Here is a 15,339-nt window from a genome sequence, read left to right as displayed (position 1 = left end):
AAATCATCCTGGCTCTCAATACTCAGCCAGGGACAGATGACACAATCCAATGGAACTTAAATGAAACTGGAAAATTCTCTATCAAAGCCATATATGGGGCAAAGATAGATAACTTATACAGAAATGATATCGTTACTAGAAATTGGGAGGATATATGGAAAATGAATGTTTCTCCAGTTATAAAGATTTTTATCTGGAACCCATAAAATCCTTCCTACCAATGCAAAGACTGCAAGTATTCTGCACTACATTGATCCTATATGTCAAATTTGCAAAAGCGGGGAGGAAGACATGACACATATGTTCTTAAACTGTCCTGCAGCAACTGGTTTTTGGCATGAAGTTCTTGGGCAGCTCATGGAAAGTTTGACAACACCACAAACTTTATGGATTGGTTCAACTCTTGGTTCATACTCGGAAGTTCTACTGAAAACTACAATCCTTATGCCACCATTTGTTGGTATATTTGGAAAGCTAGATGTGATCTAGTTTTCAATCACATAAAGCCTAATGCAAAACAAACATCTCTCTCCATTAAGCAACACTTATATGATTATAACAGAGTTCACAACTTACCAACTCATGCTCTAAATACTTTCTCTCTAAATGGTGAAGAACCTGACACTCAGGCAGACATTACAGTACCTTATCATCTGAATTAACATACTCCACATGAGTTTGGTTTTATCATCAAAATCTGCACTACTCTAAAAACCAATTCTTTTTTTGCACTAACTATCTGGGATGTTGCAGGAAACATCATTGATAGCAGAGGACACTCAGGCCATCTGGGAGAATGGGAGTAACAGGAGGTGCAGACCTAGCTTTCAATTGGGCAAGGGAGCAGCAGCACATGAATATTGAAGTACAAGCTGAATCCAAGGAAACTCTCTTAAGATTTCAATATTTTTACACCCAGGCTATCAAGGAAAGATTCAACATCGGTCATTATGAAGACATGCAAAGCACCAATGAAGACAATATCTTAAGAATCAAACCAGTTTCTTTTGTCTTAACTAGTTTTACTATTATACATAAAACTCAAAACTTGCAATTTCTCAATATTGCTATTATGTGTAAGAACTATGAAAGCAAGCTTGACACATGCCCTGCTACTACCTTGTTAATCCTTTAGGCTTTTAGGCTCTGCTTAAGTTTTTCTATAAAAGAAAAGATTTGTTACCACTAGGGGTGAGCATTTTAACCGTAATCCGTGGATTTAACCGGGACCAACCGTATATTTGCGGATGGATGTCCGGACTATTCGCTAATGGGTTGGACGCGGATGAGATTTTTGAAATGCAACGGATAACGGATTGGGCCAGGATGCAACCTTAAAAATCCGTTGAATATCCATATCCGTTAGATCAAGTGCATTTATATAATTTTTAGAAAATATATAGATAGTTTTGGAGTTTTTAGGGTATTTACTTGGAGTGTTGTCCCTGGCACTTCTATATTTACATACATGTATAAAATATGTAGGTTATATAAGAAATCATTTCTATATATGATTTATTTTTTATTTTAATTTAACTTACACAAATCCATTGGATTATCCGCACCCAATCCATGCATCCGTGCATCCATTGGATGTTGGATTGGATGCGGATACCAAATTTGAAATCTGTAGTGAATTGGATTAGATGCGGATCAGGTAAAAACCGGTCCATACCAGTCCATGCTCACCCCCAGGTACCACGACCACGACTCCACGAGGGTGAACAAGTAAATTTCCGTGTGTAAATAGAAAAGAAATACAAGTAAAATTGGGGAAATCAAACATTTTCCTTTCGGTGAGAAGGGGTTTAGGGTGAAGCTTTAATCTGTAGAGGGGAAAAGAACACAAAAATGGCAGCAGCTCCAATTTCTCGAGCATCCTTGTTAATTTATAAATCAACCAAAAAGAAGCATAAACAGTATTTCTCATTCCTTTTCACTTGCACCTCCAATTTCAACTTCATCATCTTATTCAAATTTCTTGTTTCTACAAGCTTGAATCTCTACTCTTTGAAGGTATTTCTTTAAACCCTTTTCTTGATTTTATTGACAAAAGTTGATACTTTGTTTAAATTTGTGTCTGGGGCATTGATTTCTGAATAAAAATGTGTTATTTTTGCGTTGAATTGATTTTGAAGGTTGAGAAGAGAGGCATTGTTGTTGAATACATTGCGCCCAATTCACAGTGACGCTGATTCTGCTTGTCCTGTGTCTGTGATTTCTGCTGAAGTTAGCACATCTAATGACGGTTAGTAATTATTATTGTATTCATATTTCTTTCTGTTTGCAAATAAGAAGAAATGCATGTTTATATACAGGACATATTTATCAATCAATTTGATCCGGAAGACCATAGGATTCTCATACTACAACCACCCTATTGAAATGGAGTTTAGGATAGAACAACGATACATACTAGAGAGACAGATCTGGATACTCCATGAAAACACAAGTATGCTTTGCATTTGCATCCTTATAGAGCTTGCAAGGATGTCTAGGAGTTTATCAGTTATTATAACACCATTATTAACCACTTTGTAATATACCAACAGAATGATTCCTCATCTAGAGACAACTAGTGCATTGACTATTTTGGAAGAGATGTTCTTGTCGTATAGCTTGTCTGTTACTCGAAACTACGTTAGTTTATTTTGTTGATCTCTAAGCCCATTTCCATTTTCGCATCACCAACTAAATTAAAAACTCTTTTTCATTACAAAAAGTATAAACGGACCAAGTAAATGGAAGAAGATTTGTTTACACTAGATGCGAATAGGTAGAACCATACATCATCGGTATATATGTGCATACACATTCCAAAGTCTCTTGCCATCTAATTTCCAAGGTAGGTGTGGACAACTTCAAAGTAAACGCTCAGACAAAAAAGTCTTGTCTTAAAACTAATTTCTATTAGACTATTAGTTATGCTTTAATTGACTTTGTATTGCTTCTTTGGATCTATATGCAATTATGTAATGGTGCTCCTATCCTCCTTCAACTGAGGCCAATGTGAATCAGGCCGGCCGCCCATGGTACTTCCATATTCAATTTAAAACTTTTCTGGTCATATGCTGCAATGTTCCATTTGCTTAAACATGTTAGTAGAGATTAACAATTGTTATGGATTTTATGCAACACCCTAGAATTTTCAATCCTGGTTCTGTCCCTGGACAAGAACAACTGTTATCGTTAGAAAGCTTTGTCATCACCAAATTATTGAACCTATCTATATGTACAAATGAATATACAGCTCAACAATCTAAATATAGTCTAACTATACGAAGTCAATTATTATAGTTTATTCATATTGTGTTGAATCATGGTGAAGCCTTTGACTGGCCAACTCTCATTCAACGGTTTATGGAGGTCCTAGATGAATTTTTCGGAAGAATATATCATCACACGTTAGGTAGGTGGCCAGATTAAGAACAATAGTAATTCCACTAGTCGATTATGGTATAGCCATTGGCAGGTATGTTTACACTTTTCTCTATATATATCATTGTGTTTTATCTTGTTAAGGACCGCAATTTAGATAACTTCACAAGAACTTCTTGTTTTCTCTCTTTAGATAACTTCACAAGAACTTCTTGTTCAGACTCTCCCTCACATCTGATCAAAAAAGGACTCTCCATCTGTCCTTCAAAGTAGTAACTGAGAACAACTTAATACGAAATATTCAGATTCTCACAGTGCTCTTTTATCTGCAGTTCCTCAGCCTTTGGTCATTCACGTTCAGTGAGTAACTATGGCATGGTATAAAGATCCTCAGTTGTATATATGCCGTGAAACGCCGGGGTTAAAACTATACAGGATGAAGGAGCCAATTGGTACCCCCATTGCGCTATCAGGTATAATCGATTACGGATTCTTAGATTACTCGAAACATCTCTGTTTGGCAAATAACAAAGAAAGTGATTTTAATGTTTTCTTATCTTCCATCAAGTTTGATGGAGTGACTTTTAAGCTTATAAATTGTCAAGGCTGGGTGGTGTACCAGATGGTCAGTAATTACCACCACTTCACCTGGGCACGTGAACCACTAAGTTCGCCATTTTATAGGCTGCCTGGTATTCATACTCCTGAAGCAGTACTATTGGCTGAGAAAGAAGCTCTTAATAGAAAAGTTTCCAAGTTGACGGAACAAGTTTCCAGTTTGGCAGAACAAGTTTCCGATCTGACTTCAAAACTTAAAGAGTGTCGTGGTGTTGGTAGTGGATCAGCTGATGAAAAACCATGGAGGAGTGGTGATAGTAGTATTCCTAATAATTGGGTTCCTTTTGAGGATCTTGATATTCAAAATATTCCGAGGAATACTTTTTTGAAAATCATCAAAGCACCAGGTGCACTGAAATTTGAGGGCGATTATACAACAAATGTTCAAGCGAGCCGTTTCTATGGAGGAATATCTCTAGTGGCTGTGAACATTGAAGAGTTGATTCCGGACAAAGATGAAGCAAGATTCCATCCAGATATCTGGGGTTCGTATAACAATGCAGGAACATCTTATGCAACCCGTAAGCTACATGAGTCCGAAATGTAGATTGACGTATTTAAGACATGTTGATCTGCTTTCTGATCAGTGGCTCGAAGCGACGGTTAAAAGATGTTCATCATTTTGTTGTTCTAAGTAGTGGCCTTCGGAGTTTATTTATATCAGACTTGTATTCTTTTTCTTATTTGTGTTTGATTTTGTTTCCAGTTTGGCAGAACAAGTTTCTTCAATGGCAGGAGATTGTAATGTCTATATTCATTTGAGTTGGTAGGAGATTGTAATGTCTATTCAGATTTCAGACTTATATAAAGATGCTCTTGCGTATCTTCAATGTGTGTACATTTTGTTTTTTAAGGTGCCGGCCTGCCGGTACCAAAATTGGATATGGGTCATAAAAGAACCAAATGATTACCCGAATATTGGATAAGGGTCAGAGGGGTTAACAAGTAAATTTGTAGGATGTAAATAGAAAAAAAGAAAGAAAAGGGACATTTTCCTCACAGAGGTTTAGGGTTGAAGCTTTGAACAGACAAAAATGGCAGCATTTTCACTATCTCGAACATCCGTATTCGTCCGTAATTTCTGTAAATCAACCAAAAATTTAAATAATATCTCTCAATCATTTTCATTTCCAGCTTCAGCATCTTCTTCTTCAAAATCAGCGAATTTCTTCTTCACACAAACTCGAATCTCTACTCCTCACAGGTTTTTTTTTTTTTGTATAAATAGTTTGATTTCATCAAATTAAGTTCATATTCTGTTTGTAAATGTATATAGGATTTTGATTTCTGAATTGAAATTTGATTTTCTTTTTGTGTTGATCTGATTGAAGGTTGAGAAGAGAGGCATTGTTGTTGAATACTTTGCACCCAATTCACAGCGCGACTGCTGCTGCTTGCCTGGTTTCTAAGCTTCCGACTGAAGTTAGCTCATCTAATGACGGTTAGTCTAATATCATTTTTGCATTTTGATATATACATCTTGATCAATTAATTTTATCCCCAAGACCTAAGTATTCACATACTACCACTGCCTTAATGAGATGGAGTTTAGGGTAGAACCACGCGTAGAACAACAATAGTAAATACTAAAGAGATTAGATTCAGTTACTCCTTAAAAACAAGTATGCTTTACATTTTCATGTGTAATGTACTGGGCCTTCAAGGTTCTTGATGAAATGTCTTCAACTCCGGTTAGTAGAGCAACTCTTGAAAAATAGGATCTACACATGTTCCCATTTTTCCATGGTATAAGTCTAGGACTCTTTCAGCTGGCGTATAAGTGTATTTACCACTTCTTTCAATGCATTCAAGAATTATGTTATCTTGTCAGATCTTCTTTCTAAGCCATCTTTGGTGAAGTTGAGGATGTCTTATATAACATGGCTAAGAAACCTATCCCGAAATGGTGTCTTCAAACCCCTTATTCCTCAGTTTTTTTTTTCTTTCTTCTGGGATCCATTCAGCCATCATATCAAGTGTGTTTGTAGATTAACGTCATCATATAATATGTCCACCCAAAATGCTGGCATACTGATAAAATATGTTGTCCACCCGATGACATATGACATTATTGTTTGCCGGTCAATGGGGCATTTCTCTTAGTTTCACATATCCCTGACTGGGAGGAGTGGGACTTCGTCTTTGACTGCCTGCTGCTACTATATATGATAGCATTTCCGACCTTCAGTCGAAGCTCCAGCGGCGACATTATGACTAGCAAATTTCTGCTGTTGGAAAACAGAATTAGGTAATCATATGGCTAACCTTTACAATCCAAGTAGGGTTGGATGATTTAACTTTTAAGGAACCTTGATTCCCCACTTATCTGTTACAGATTTGCAACTATGATTAGAAACAGAACAGTTAAAAAAAACAGATGAGAAACAATTTCTGTAAGTGCAACCAGGGATGAGACTAGGTGTTTTCTACATAGAGATTTGGATCCTATTGTGACATGGGAGCCAAATGAAATTTCAAATTTTCTGTAGGCTAGGAAGTCTCCATACCTTCACCCAGTTTGAGCCAATAATATTGGTTTCACTTGATAATAAGAGGATGTTTCTAGCTGTAACATTACCGGACTTATCCTTGGTCCAAACAACCTTATACTCCGCATTTTCATCATATGGGGATAACTGTAATATCGTTTGGGATACTATTATGGAGGGTTTTGGTGGAGTTCTTCAATAGTGCAACAGCTTATGTAGCCTCTACCTTGCCCGTGGATTATTTGTGCAGTTCACTCCTGACAAGTTTACTACTATGATCCATGGTTTAATCACCATAGACTCCCCCCATCACCAATTGAGTCTGAAGGCCATTCGTAGTGGTAGCTTATGTGGCCACTAGCTCTCCCTTAGATTAGTTTGAGTCAGGTCATTCAGGAATTAGGAACCAAGGTTATTGACAAACAACAGAAAAAACAAGCAAATCTTTCCAGTATCTACTTGGACATTCTTATTTCCCTTGTTCAAAACTGTTAGAAATGTGAATTAATTTTTCAATCATAAACATCACTAAAATGGTTGTTTCCTTATTGGGAGGTGAAAATGGTTTACCAGTTGTACACAACTGTGTCTGATAACATCATTTCATAATCTGTTTTGAGAGATGAGTTCAACCACAACCATCTTCTCGAGATCCCAACAACTCCATTATGCGGCTTACTTTGTTGACTTATAAATTTCAGGCAGTGTACAGTGGACCTTAGATCAAACAGTCGTGTTGTGTGCATCTTAGGTAGGCACCTCTATGGATAGTTGGAGGACATTTTCATTGTACTTGGTTGACTCTGTGATTGCGCACAGTGCACCCATTGGCGTGCGTCTTGCTTGAACCCATGATGCAGCATGCATCTGGATGCCCTAAATTTTCTTAATGGTCCATGATCCAAGGATAGAAGTCGTTTCATGTCACCAGTGCCTAGTAAGTGGCGTGGATGGAGCGTGTTTCCTATTGTGTTTTCAATGTCCACCTGTCTCAGTATTTGTGTTATTTCGTCGCCTTTGTGTTATCTCAGTATTAGTATCATGTCCATGCCACTGTGCTTTTAAAGTGCGTAGTCACTAGACTGAAGAAAAATCACACGCAACAGAGGCCATGAATTCCAGAAGTATGCAAGTCATTTATGAAAAAGTATTACAAACAGTGCCATGTTTGTGACTTTTGAACTAAAAACAACCTCGATTCAGCTGTGCCAAAATTTCCTCTCTTTTTTTTGTCCAGCAAAGCCTTGCTTCCGAATAGCGTCAACCATATACCTGAAACCTCAGCACGAAGTGTAGAGATGCATAAGATTATCTTGACTTTGGCATTAATGTCCTTGCTGTTTTGGGTAGGTAGTATTGTAGGCTGGAAGGTGGGTCATGACTTTTTGTGATAGAACTTAAGCTCGAAAAGGACTACACATACACTATTATAGGCCATAATGCTTGATCTCTGCACTGTGGATGCTGATAAATCACGTTGTGACCCTACCACCATGAAGCATCCGTCAAATTTGCAGTGCTACATTTGGCAAGAAAACCTTAAAATATTTTTTACTTCACAGTTTAGTGTTTGTTGTAATTAGTCAGTTAGGGGAAGACTGTTCAAAATGTGAGCGACTGTTTGGATAGGCCCTTAGTAACTTTGTTAACCAGAGTAGTATTTGACATTTAGCGTGGTTTCTACTACTGTTAATGCCAGTCCAGGCACGCCAGGATATCAGTCCTTCTACGTCCATCGATAGAAATTCGGATGACGTCAAGTGATCTTTGAAAGCCATGTACTCAGTGGAGCCTGTTTTCAAAGCCAGCGGTTAAATTTAACAATTTCTTTATTGGGTTAATCATTTTGGGTATAATATTTCCAACTAACCTTTAGAAGGTCTACATACATATTGAGTGTATAACTTCCAGTGTCTACACAAGTCGATGTATAATCAGTTAGAACCTATGTTATAGATGCCTAAAATTGTGACACTGTGGAAATTCTGCATCTGTTTTTGTGTAATTATAAGGCTTGCTTTCACCATTAAGACATCTAACATTCACTGTTTATCATCTATCAAAAGAATAAAAGAGACAAGGAACTCTTATGTTTTAGTGTTCATCTTTTGTTTGCCGCTTGCTGTCTAAATATGTGCACATCTTTCGGTAATCGAAAAGATTATACTTTGTTTCAGTAGTTGGACTTGGAAGTACTAATTTTAGCCACATACTCGAATAGGTTGGGTTAATCGTCTTTATGTAGCTTTTGTCGCATTAGGTTGAGTTCATGAGCTATAAAATGGCTGATAGCTCATGAATTCAACCTAATGCATCAAAAGCTATATAAAGGCGACTACTCCAACCTATTCGAGTATTCGGCTAAAATTAAGTGATTTTCAGTACTCAAATGTAGTTGAAGAGACAAAACTATATTCAAATTTATGCAATATAGAGTTTCATTAAGTGATTTTCATTTTTATATTGCATGTATGAGAATTTAGAAAAAAGAAGAAGTGGGTCTTCTGGAATTAGCAAAAAGAATAAGATCTAAATTAAGCACTAATCTAGTTTGTGTGTTATTGTCTTCCCATGTATTGAATTCACTAGATTTTTTAGCATTGTTGTGTTGGCCAACCTGGTCAAGGTTGCTGAGCTAACAAATCTGTTGCTTTTTGAATGAGTCAAAAATGCAGAAACTCGTGTCTGTTGCTAGTCTTTACTGCATTATAAGAGCTTCTAGCTAGACCTGTGAAGTTATGCGTCCTGAGATTATAGTTGATTTTGTCACTCTCAGATCTAAAGCTTCTTTGTTAAGAGGTGTATTTTGTTCTTCCAGGGTTTCAATCCTGCGAACTTAGTGATATTACTCTTCAGACTTCTGTCAGAATAGCTTATTAACATTCCCAAGTTTAAAAAGTCTTTCGGATATTGGAATTTTACAACTTAGTGTCAGTGATATTACTCTTCAGATTTATGTCAGAATAGCTTATAGTAGTGACTTTGGTGAAACTGCTAATCTTTATTATTAATTCTGATGGGAAGTAGAGAATGTTTTCTTCTGTTGGGGGTGCGGGAATTTAACCGAGAGATGGGAAGCTGTTACATATCAGTGTTTAGTTTATGGGTGCGGGAATTTAACCGAGAGATGGGAAGCTGTTACATATCAGTGTTTAGTTTATGGGAATTTAACCGAGAGATGGGAAGCTGTTACATATCAGTGTTTAGTTTATCAGTGTTAGTGGTAACATGGGTGTTTGTAATGATAATGTAACAAGTCCTATTTGTGGTTGTGCATCTCAAAATTTCTAGTCGGTAGATCCAAATGATAGTGTATTAGACTATCAAACTGAACTAGTTCTTTAACCATGATGGTATTAGATAATACTATGTTTCTTAATTACGAACCCGGGTCCTCTTCTCAGTTCTTTTATTAAGTCGAATTGCCTAAAAGATTCCACATGTATTGCGTCGAAAGCTCTTGCTGATGAGGCAGGAGTTTGTTACTATGAAGCAACAACTTTTGTTAGCTGGTTCATTTGCCCACTGTTCCTAGTATTTCATAGGTTAAGAATTGCGGATCAGTGAACTCCAAATCCACCTTCGTTTGCTCTTACTACGACGCTGAGTAGTAAATCATCTAAGGCGGTCTATGGAATTTGGTGCTACAGAAACAGCCCAAAATTTAATTCATTATCGGCAGAGTATGCATTGCTGGAATATGCCTCTGGCACTCCGCTCCAATTCTCATTCAGTGACCTCCATAGTTCAACCAAGGGATTTGAGGAGAAACTCGGGTCTGGAGGTTTTGGGACCGTTTATAAAGGGATTCTTGCCAGTAGAACTACTAGAAGAAACTGAGCAAGGGGGGAAACAGTCTAAAATGGAAGTTGCAACTATAAGTAGCACCCACCATTTGAATTTGGCGAGACTGGTTGAGTTTTGCTCTGAAGGTCGCCACAGGCTTCTGGTTTACGAGTTCATTAAAAATGGGTCCTGACACTAGATGTTGTGTTCTTTCTTTTTTTGATTCGCACTGGACTGCTCAAGTCTTAGATTACACCATTTGTTTTTCTGTCTCACTAGTTGCTAACCTCATTATCCAGTCATGCTTTAAGTTTAGAATGCTTTCTGTGTAAATTCTTTTCACCAATATCACATGGTAATGCTTCGGTATACTAATAGACTCTACGAGTGAGTTTCACTCTATCAGTTGCCAAGAAGTTGAGGTTTATCATACAAGGTTTTAGCTCATTTAATGAAAGGTGGAGCTGGGGGTGAAACTAGTGTGATTTCCCTAAAGCAAAGATTAGCTCATTTGATGTAAGGTGGAGCTGGGGACGAAACTAGTGTGATTACCCTAAAGCAAAGATAGGCGTTGACTAAGAGGATTTTATGGAGCAGTGCAGTGAGGGGTTACACATTATATTGGCTGAAGCTTAGTTTCTAGGTGTCAAGGAAAATCTTCTTTTATCGTCAATAAAATGATTAAAATCCCATGGGTTCTTCGGATTTTTTGCTTTTTCCAATGTAAACAACATAATCTTTCAGATGTTTCTCAGTCTGTTGTCATAGCATGCTTGAAAAATGTGTCCTATTCAATGCAGAGTTTACTTCTTGATTCTATGTGTAAATGCTGCTTGCAGAGATTCTAACTTCAAAACTTATTCGTTTGATGACAGGTAGATTTGCCAACTATGTCAGTCCCATCTAATGTCTGCTAAATCTAAAATGCTGGTCCTTTATCCATCATGGGAAGTTTTGGATTTTCACATACGTAGAGGTTCATAAGAAACAGTTTCTTCCCTTTTCTTAATTATTTAATTTTCCGCTGTTTCTGTTAAAAAACAGTCCTTAACTCCGAATTGTCATCATCTTATTGATATAGGATAGAACAAACTGATAAGATATAAGAATGTGAATTTGCCATTCAATGGGAATTTACAATGTGAGTCCTTCAACTTGGCACGTCATGCTTCTAAACCACTATCTGATGCAGTTTCTTAAAATCTATAGTTTTGCAGCAACAAAATATCATTTTGTTTTTAAGAACAAAGCCTACTTGAATTTTTTTTTTACGCTTTCTTGTTTGATGATAATGTTGATATAAATGAGGTTGATTAAGCTCTACGCACGAACATGGATGTGATATTTGTGGTCATATTCGAATAATAGGATTTCTGTGTTCTGCATTTCATCTTATTTGGTGATAAAAAGGAGGGATTCTTGAGATGTTGCCGTACTAAAGTTAGGGGTAGACAGAAAAATTTATGACTTGGAATTGACTACTCTCAAGGTAAACAGGGTGAGAATGTCCGTGTCTCTCATAAATTTTGGACCTACTCTTTCATTTTCAGATTTTTCTTTTCCAAACAGCCAATTCACATCATAAACACTAACCAAATATGTGAACTGCAGTATAGTTTATGTAGTTCTAGCTTGTTCAGGTCATGTACCATCACGAGTTTACAACAAAATTGAGGAGTTACAATCTTAGGGACAATATTCGACTTAAAAGTAGTACTTAATCATAAATTCATGTATGAATCATGTACTTAGACGACATAGGGTTCACAAGAAAAAATCCTATAGATTTAAGTTGGTTTATGAACAAGAAAACCTCTATCTCGAGTTTATGCTGGTGAGTGGGGTTGAGCCTTGCACGTGCTAGGGTTGCCCGGTTGGCTTATAAGTAGACAGGCACCAATAAATAAGCTGGTAGACTTAAATAAAAACCCAACTAACAATTTAGTAAGTGTGAACCTCTGGCTCTCTGTGTGTGGAAGTTTTTGAAAGGGTCACGGAATTTAAAGAGTCATTTTCATTGCAGGAAAGTTGAAATTCTTGGAAGGGTCAGTAGATTTATTAGTCATTTTCATTGCAGAACATTTTGGTGTATAAACTACAAACTTAGTCTTATTAAAACAAAAAAATTGTGTCATTGAGTTTTGACTTTGTTTTGTGATGATGTTTTCTTATGTTTTCAAGTCGTTGGTTTTTAGTTCAATGCATATCTAATCAAATCACAGGAAAAGATAAACAGTAAAACAAACCCCTCAATTCTTTGTTTGGTAGTCTTTTGTTAGTAGATTCTATGTCTTTTGCTCAAGTTTTACATTGATCGGTAAAATGACTGAAAAAATTATGGCGCCGTCAGAACGAAGAAGTTCGGAACGATGCTGCCGCGAAACAGACTTGTAAGTGAGATTATCATAAACTAATTCTAAAAAAATGAAAATTCGTGTGCCCTGAACTTGTCTAATAATTGAGATTAGCATTTGTTAATTAGAAAAAATGAGGGTATCCTTGTAGTCTATCTGGAAGTGATGAGCTAGAGGACAAGTAAACCTTTAAAAATTAGCTTCTTTTTTACATTATGGTTTGGTAGTGCTAACTACTAATAACTGCTAATGAAGAAAACTTCATAGTTGTTGAGATCTTTCTTAAAACATACACATGTATTAGGAGAAGCAGAATTTGTTCTTTTCTTGTGGTATCATCAACTTCTTTACTTTGTGGTATCCATGTTCTGTTCTATCTCTCTAGGTGAAACCTAATCCTTCTCACACGTAAACATATACTTCATCACAAATGAAACAATACAAAGCAACAAACAACAACTCACTACAATTGGTTAGTACTGTTTTTTACTCTAGAAAATTTACTGTAATTTCGTTTTTTACTCTAGAAAATGGCAGTTAATACTGTTTTTTTTTTTTTGGCTGTTACAACTTAATACTGTTTTTTGAATCAAAAAGTATCATTGCAGTTGAATCTTTTTTCATTTTGAACATAACTCTGAAGTACAGAGTGTGGGTTTTGGTTTCTTCAGTTGGAGACATAAAAAGTTTCTGAGTGACCTCCAGACTGTGTTACTCGTAGGATAGCCCTATCTCTTTCTGTTGTCAGTTAAAAAAAACAAGTCACTACTCCTCCACCTTCAATTCCATGGCCATACAAACAAAAAAACTTACATTATAAAAAATTGGTGGTAGAAATATGAATGAATGGGTCCAACTTCTTCAATACTATGTCTTTTTTCTTGTTCTGCATTCTTTAATGGGTTTTAACATCCCACATGAACTGTCAAGATAAATTTAAAAAAAGAATACAAAAGTTTGTGTCTTTATTTCATTCTTGTCAGTGATTTTTTTTTTTTTTTTTTTTTTTTTTTTTTTTTTTTTTTTTCTGTATAGGAATTATGAAGTTGTAATTTATTGTGAATTTAAGACCATTTCTCTATTTGGTTAATAGTGTCTTCCTCCTCTTTCATTTCTCTATTTGGTTTTTGTCTTCCAAATATATCTATCTTAGAGGCAGCATTTAGGACAATATAGAAATAGGGACATAACTCTCCCACTCTCCACCCTCTCTGTCTCAATATCTCATTTTCTCTCCCATTCATGTATGAGAAGTCATCAGAAGAAGAAGAAGCCATTTTCCAATCATAACTTTCCTTTTTTTTTGACAAAAAATAATTCCGTTTTCAATCTTCATCGAGAGATATGGCTTCTTGTTTCAATGATTATGCAGTAAAAGTATCTGATGCAACATCTTGTTCAAGCACCGCAAACTTAGCTTGTTATCCTGCAAACTTGTTGCCTTCAACCAAGAATGCAATTTCCTGTCTCTACAAAACCAAGCTATCTACTGAGAAACAGTTTTACATTACAATCTCTTGGTGCAAGAATAATATCGCAAACAGTCAAGGTCTAAGCATAAACGTAAACGAGATGTCGTCGCCGAGCTTCAAATTCAGCACGGATTACCGGTTGTTCCGACGGAAGAAAGGTACTCGGAAACTAGAAGCCGGGAGTTCAAAGGTTGAGCTTTTCTGGGATATCTCCATGGCTAAGTACGGTTTGGAACCGGAACCTGTAACGGGGTTTTACGTCGCGGTCGTAATTGACTCTGAACTAGTACTTCTTCTAGGAGACATGGGTGGTGAAGAATTATCATCTGCTTCAAAGAAGTACATTTCAAGTTTATGCAGAATTGCGAAATTCTCATTAGTTTCCCGGAGAGAACATTTCAACGGCAACAACCTCTACAACACCAAGGCGCAATTCAGTGATTTGGGCACTGCTCATGATATACTGATAAAATGCACGAGAGAAGACGGCCCGGTACTATCGGTTTTGATCGATAAAAAGAAAGTCATACGGGTGAAGAGCTTGCAGTGGAATTTCCGGGGGAACCGGACTATATTCGTCGACGGAGTCTTGATCGATATGATGTGGGATGTTCATGATTGGTTCTTTAATAAAGAAGAGGCTGGGAATGCTGTGTTCATGTTTAGGAGGAGAAGTGGATTAGATACGAAGTTGTGGTTAGAAGAAAAGGTTTTTCAGAAAGAGCAGGAGAAAGTTGAGTTTTCTTTGTTGATTTTTGCTTCTAAGAAAAACAACCACAACCCTTAATTAACAAATAAACTCATTTTTAGTACTAATTCTTCTTCATGTGCTATTTTGTTATGTTTTTTTCCATTGAAAAATTTGTGGTTGGTTTTTCATGGTTGTTGTAATTGTAAAGACATTTGAGAGATGGAATAATAATAATACAATGAAGTTTAGTTAGTTTAGATGAATTTGGAGTTTGGATAGAATTTAGAATTTGGTTGGTTCAAATCTATCTTCATGTCTCTTCTGTGTAGTAGTAGTCCTTGTTGACTTTATTTCTAGACTAGAGATGAAGTTTGCTTGAGTTGTCTTGCACATGCAAGACCCTGTGAATTTGCTGCCTTGCCTGATAACAGAGTGCTTCGGTTCTTCCAAATAAGGTTCTAGTCCTTACAAATTTTTTAATTTCTTTTGATTGACAGATGTATCAAATAGTCAAATGGGCTACATGGATTCAGAAGCGCCTGATGAGTATT

The 15,339-nt window shown here is 36.5% G+C and overlaps 3 protein-coding genes across 4 annotated transcripts; all 3 read left to right on the top strand.

Moving 5' to 3' along the window:
* Positions 1-1,779: 1,779 nt before the first annotated feature.
* Positions 1,780-4,826, top strand: LOC113321582. Of its 2 annotated transcripts, XM_026569466.1 has the most exons (3): positions 1,780-2,016; positions 2,139-2,248; positions 3,711-4,826. In XM_026569466.1, exon 3 carries the CDS (start codon positions 3,749-3,751, stop codon positions 4,541-4,543), a length of 795 nt encoding a protein of 264 aa, XP_026425251.1. In that variant the 5' UTR covers positions 1,780-2,016; positions 2,139-2,248; positions 3,711-3,748; the 3' UTR covers positions 4,544-4,826. The 2 variants fall into 2 exon arrangements, with proteins under 2 accessions (XP_026425251.1, XP_026425252.1); XM_026569467.1 differs by lacking the exons at positions 1,780-2,016; positions 2,139-2,248 and adding an exon at positions 2,268-3,472.
* A 156-nt stretch (positions 4,827-4,982) lies between these two features.
* On the top strand, positions 4,983-11,541 carry LOC113323908. The gene is made up of 3 exons (XM_026572258.1): positions 4,983-5,200; positions 5,328-5,437; positions 11,147-11,541. Exons 1-3 carry the CDS (start codon positions 5,031-5,033, stop codon positions 11,176-11,178), a joined length of 312 nt encoding a protein of 103 aa, XP_026428043.1. The 5' UTR covers positions 4,983-5,030; the 3' UTR covers positions 11,179-11,541.
* Positions 11,542-13,969: 2,428 nt separating this feature from the next.
* LOC113324014 lies at positions 13,970-14,884 on the top strand. The gene has a single exon (XM_026572357.1). The coding sequence runs from the start codon at positions 13,970-13,972 to the stop codon at positions 14,882-14,884; it is 915 nt and encodes a 304-aa protein (XP_026428142.1).
* Positions 14,885-15,339: the final 455 nt, after the last annotated feature.

This window comes from Papaver somniferum, chromosome 11 (genome assembly GCF_003573695.1).
Source record: "Papaver somniferum cultivar HN1 chromosome 11, ASM357369v1, whole genome shotgun sequence".
NCBI lineage: Eukaryota > Viridiplantae > Streptophyta > Magnoliopsida > Ranunculales > Papaveraceae > Papaver > Papaver somniferum.
This window is presented reverse-complemented; position numbering and strand designations above follow the sequence as displayed.

Excerpts from the sequence above, each read along its gene's own strand:
- LOC113324014 (XM_026572357.1), top strand. The coding sequence starts at position 13,970 with ATGGCTTCTTGTTTCAATGATTATGCAGTAAAAGTATCTGATGCAACA.
- LOC113323908 (XM_026572258.1), top strand. The coding sequence starts at position 5,031 with ATGGCAGCATTTTCACTATCTCGAACATCCGTATTCGTCCGTAATTTC. Across the intron at positions 5,201-5,327 it reads CGAATCTCTACTCCTCACAG|GTTGAGAAGAGAGGCATTGT; the intron begins GTTTTTTTTTTT and ends ATCTGATTGAAG. Across the intron at positions 5,438-11,146 it reads AGTTAGCTCATCTAATGACG|GTAGATTTGCCAACTATGTC; the intron begins GTTAGTCTAATA and ends GTTTGATGACAG.
- LOC113321582 (XM_026569466.1), top strand. The coding sequence starts at position 3,749 with ATGGCATGGTATAAAGATCCTCAGTTGTATATATGCCGTGAAACGCCG.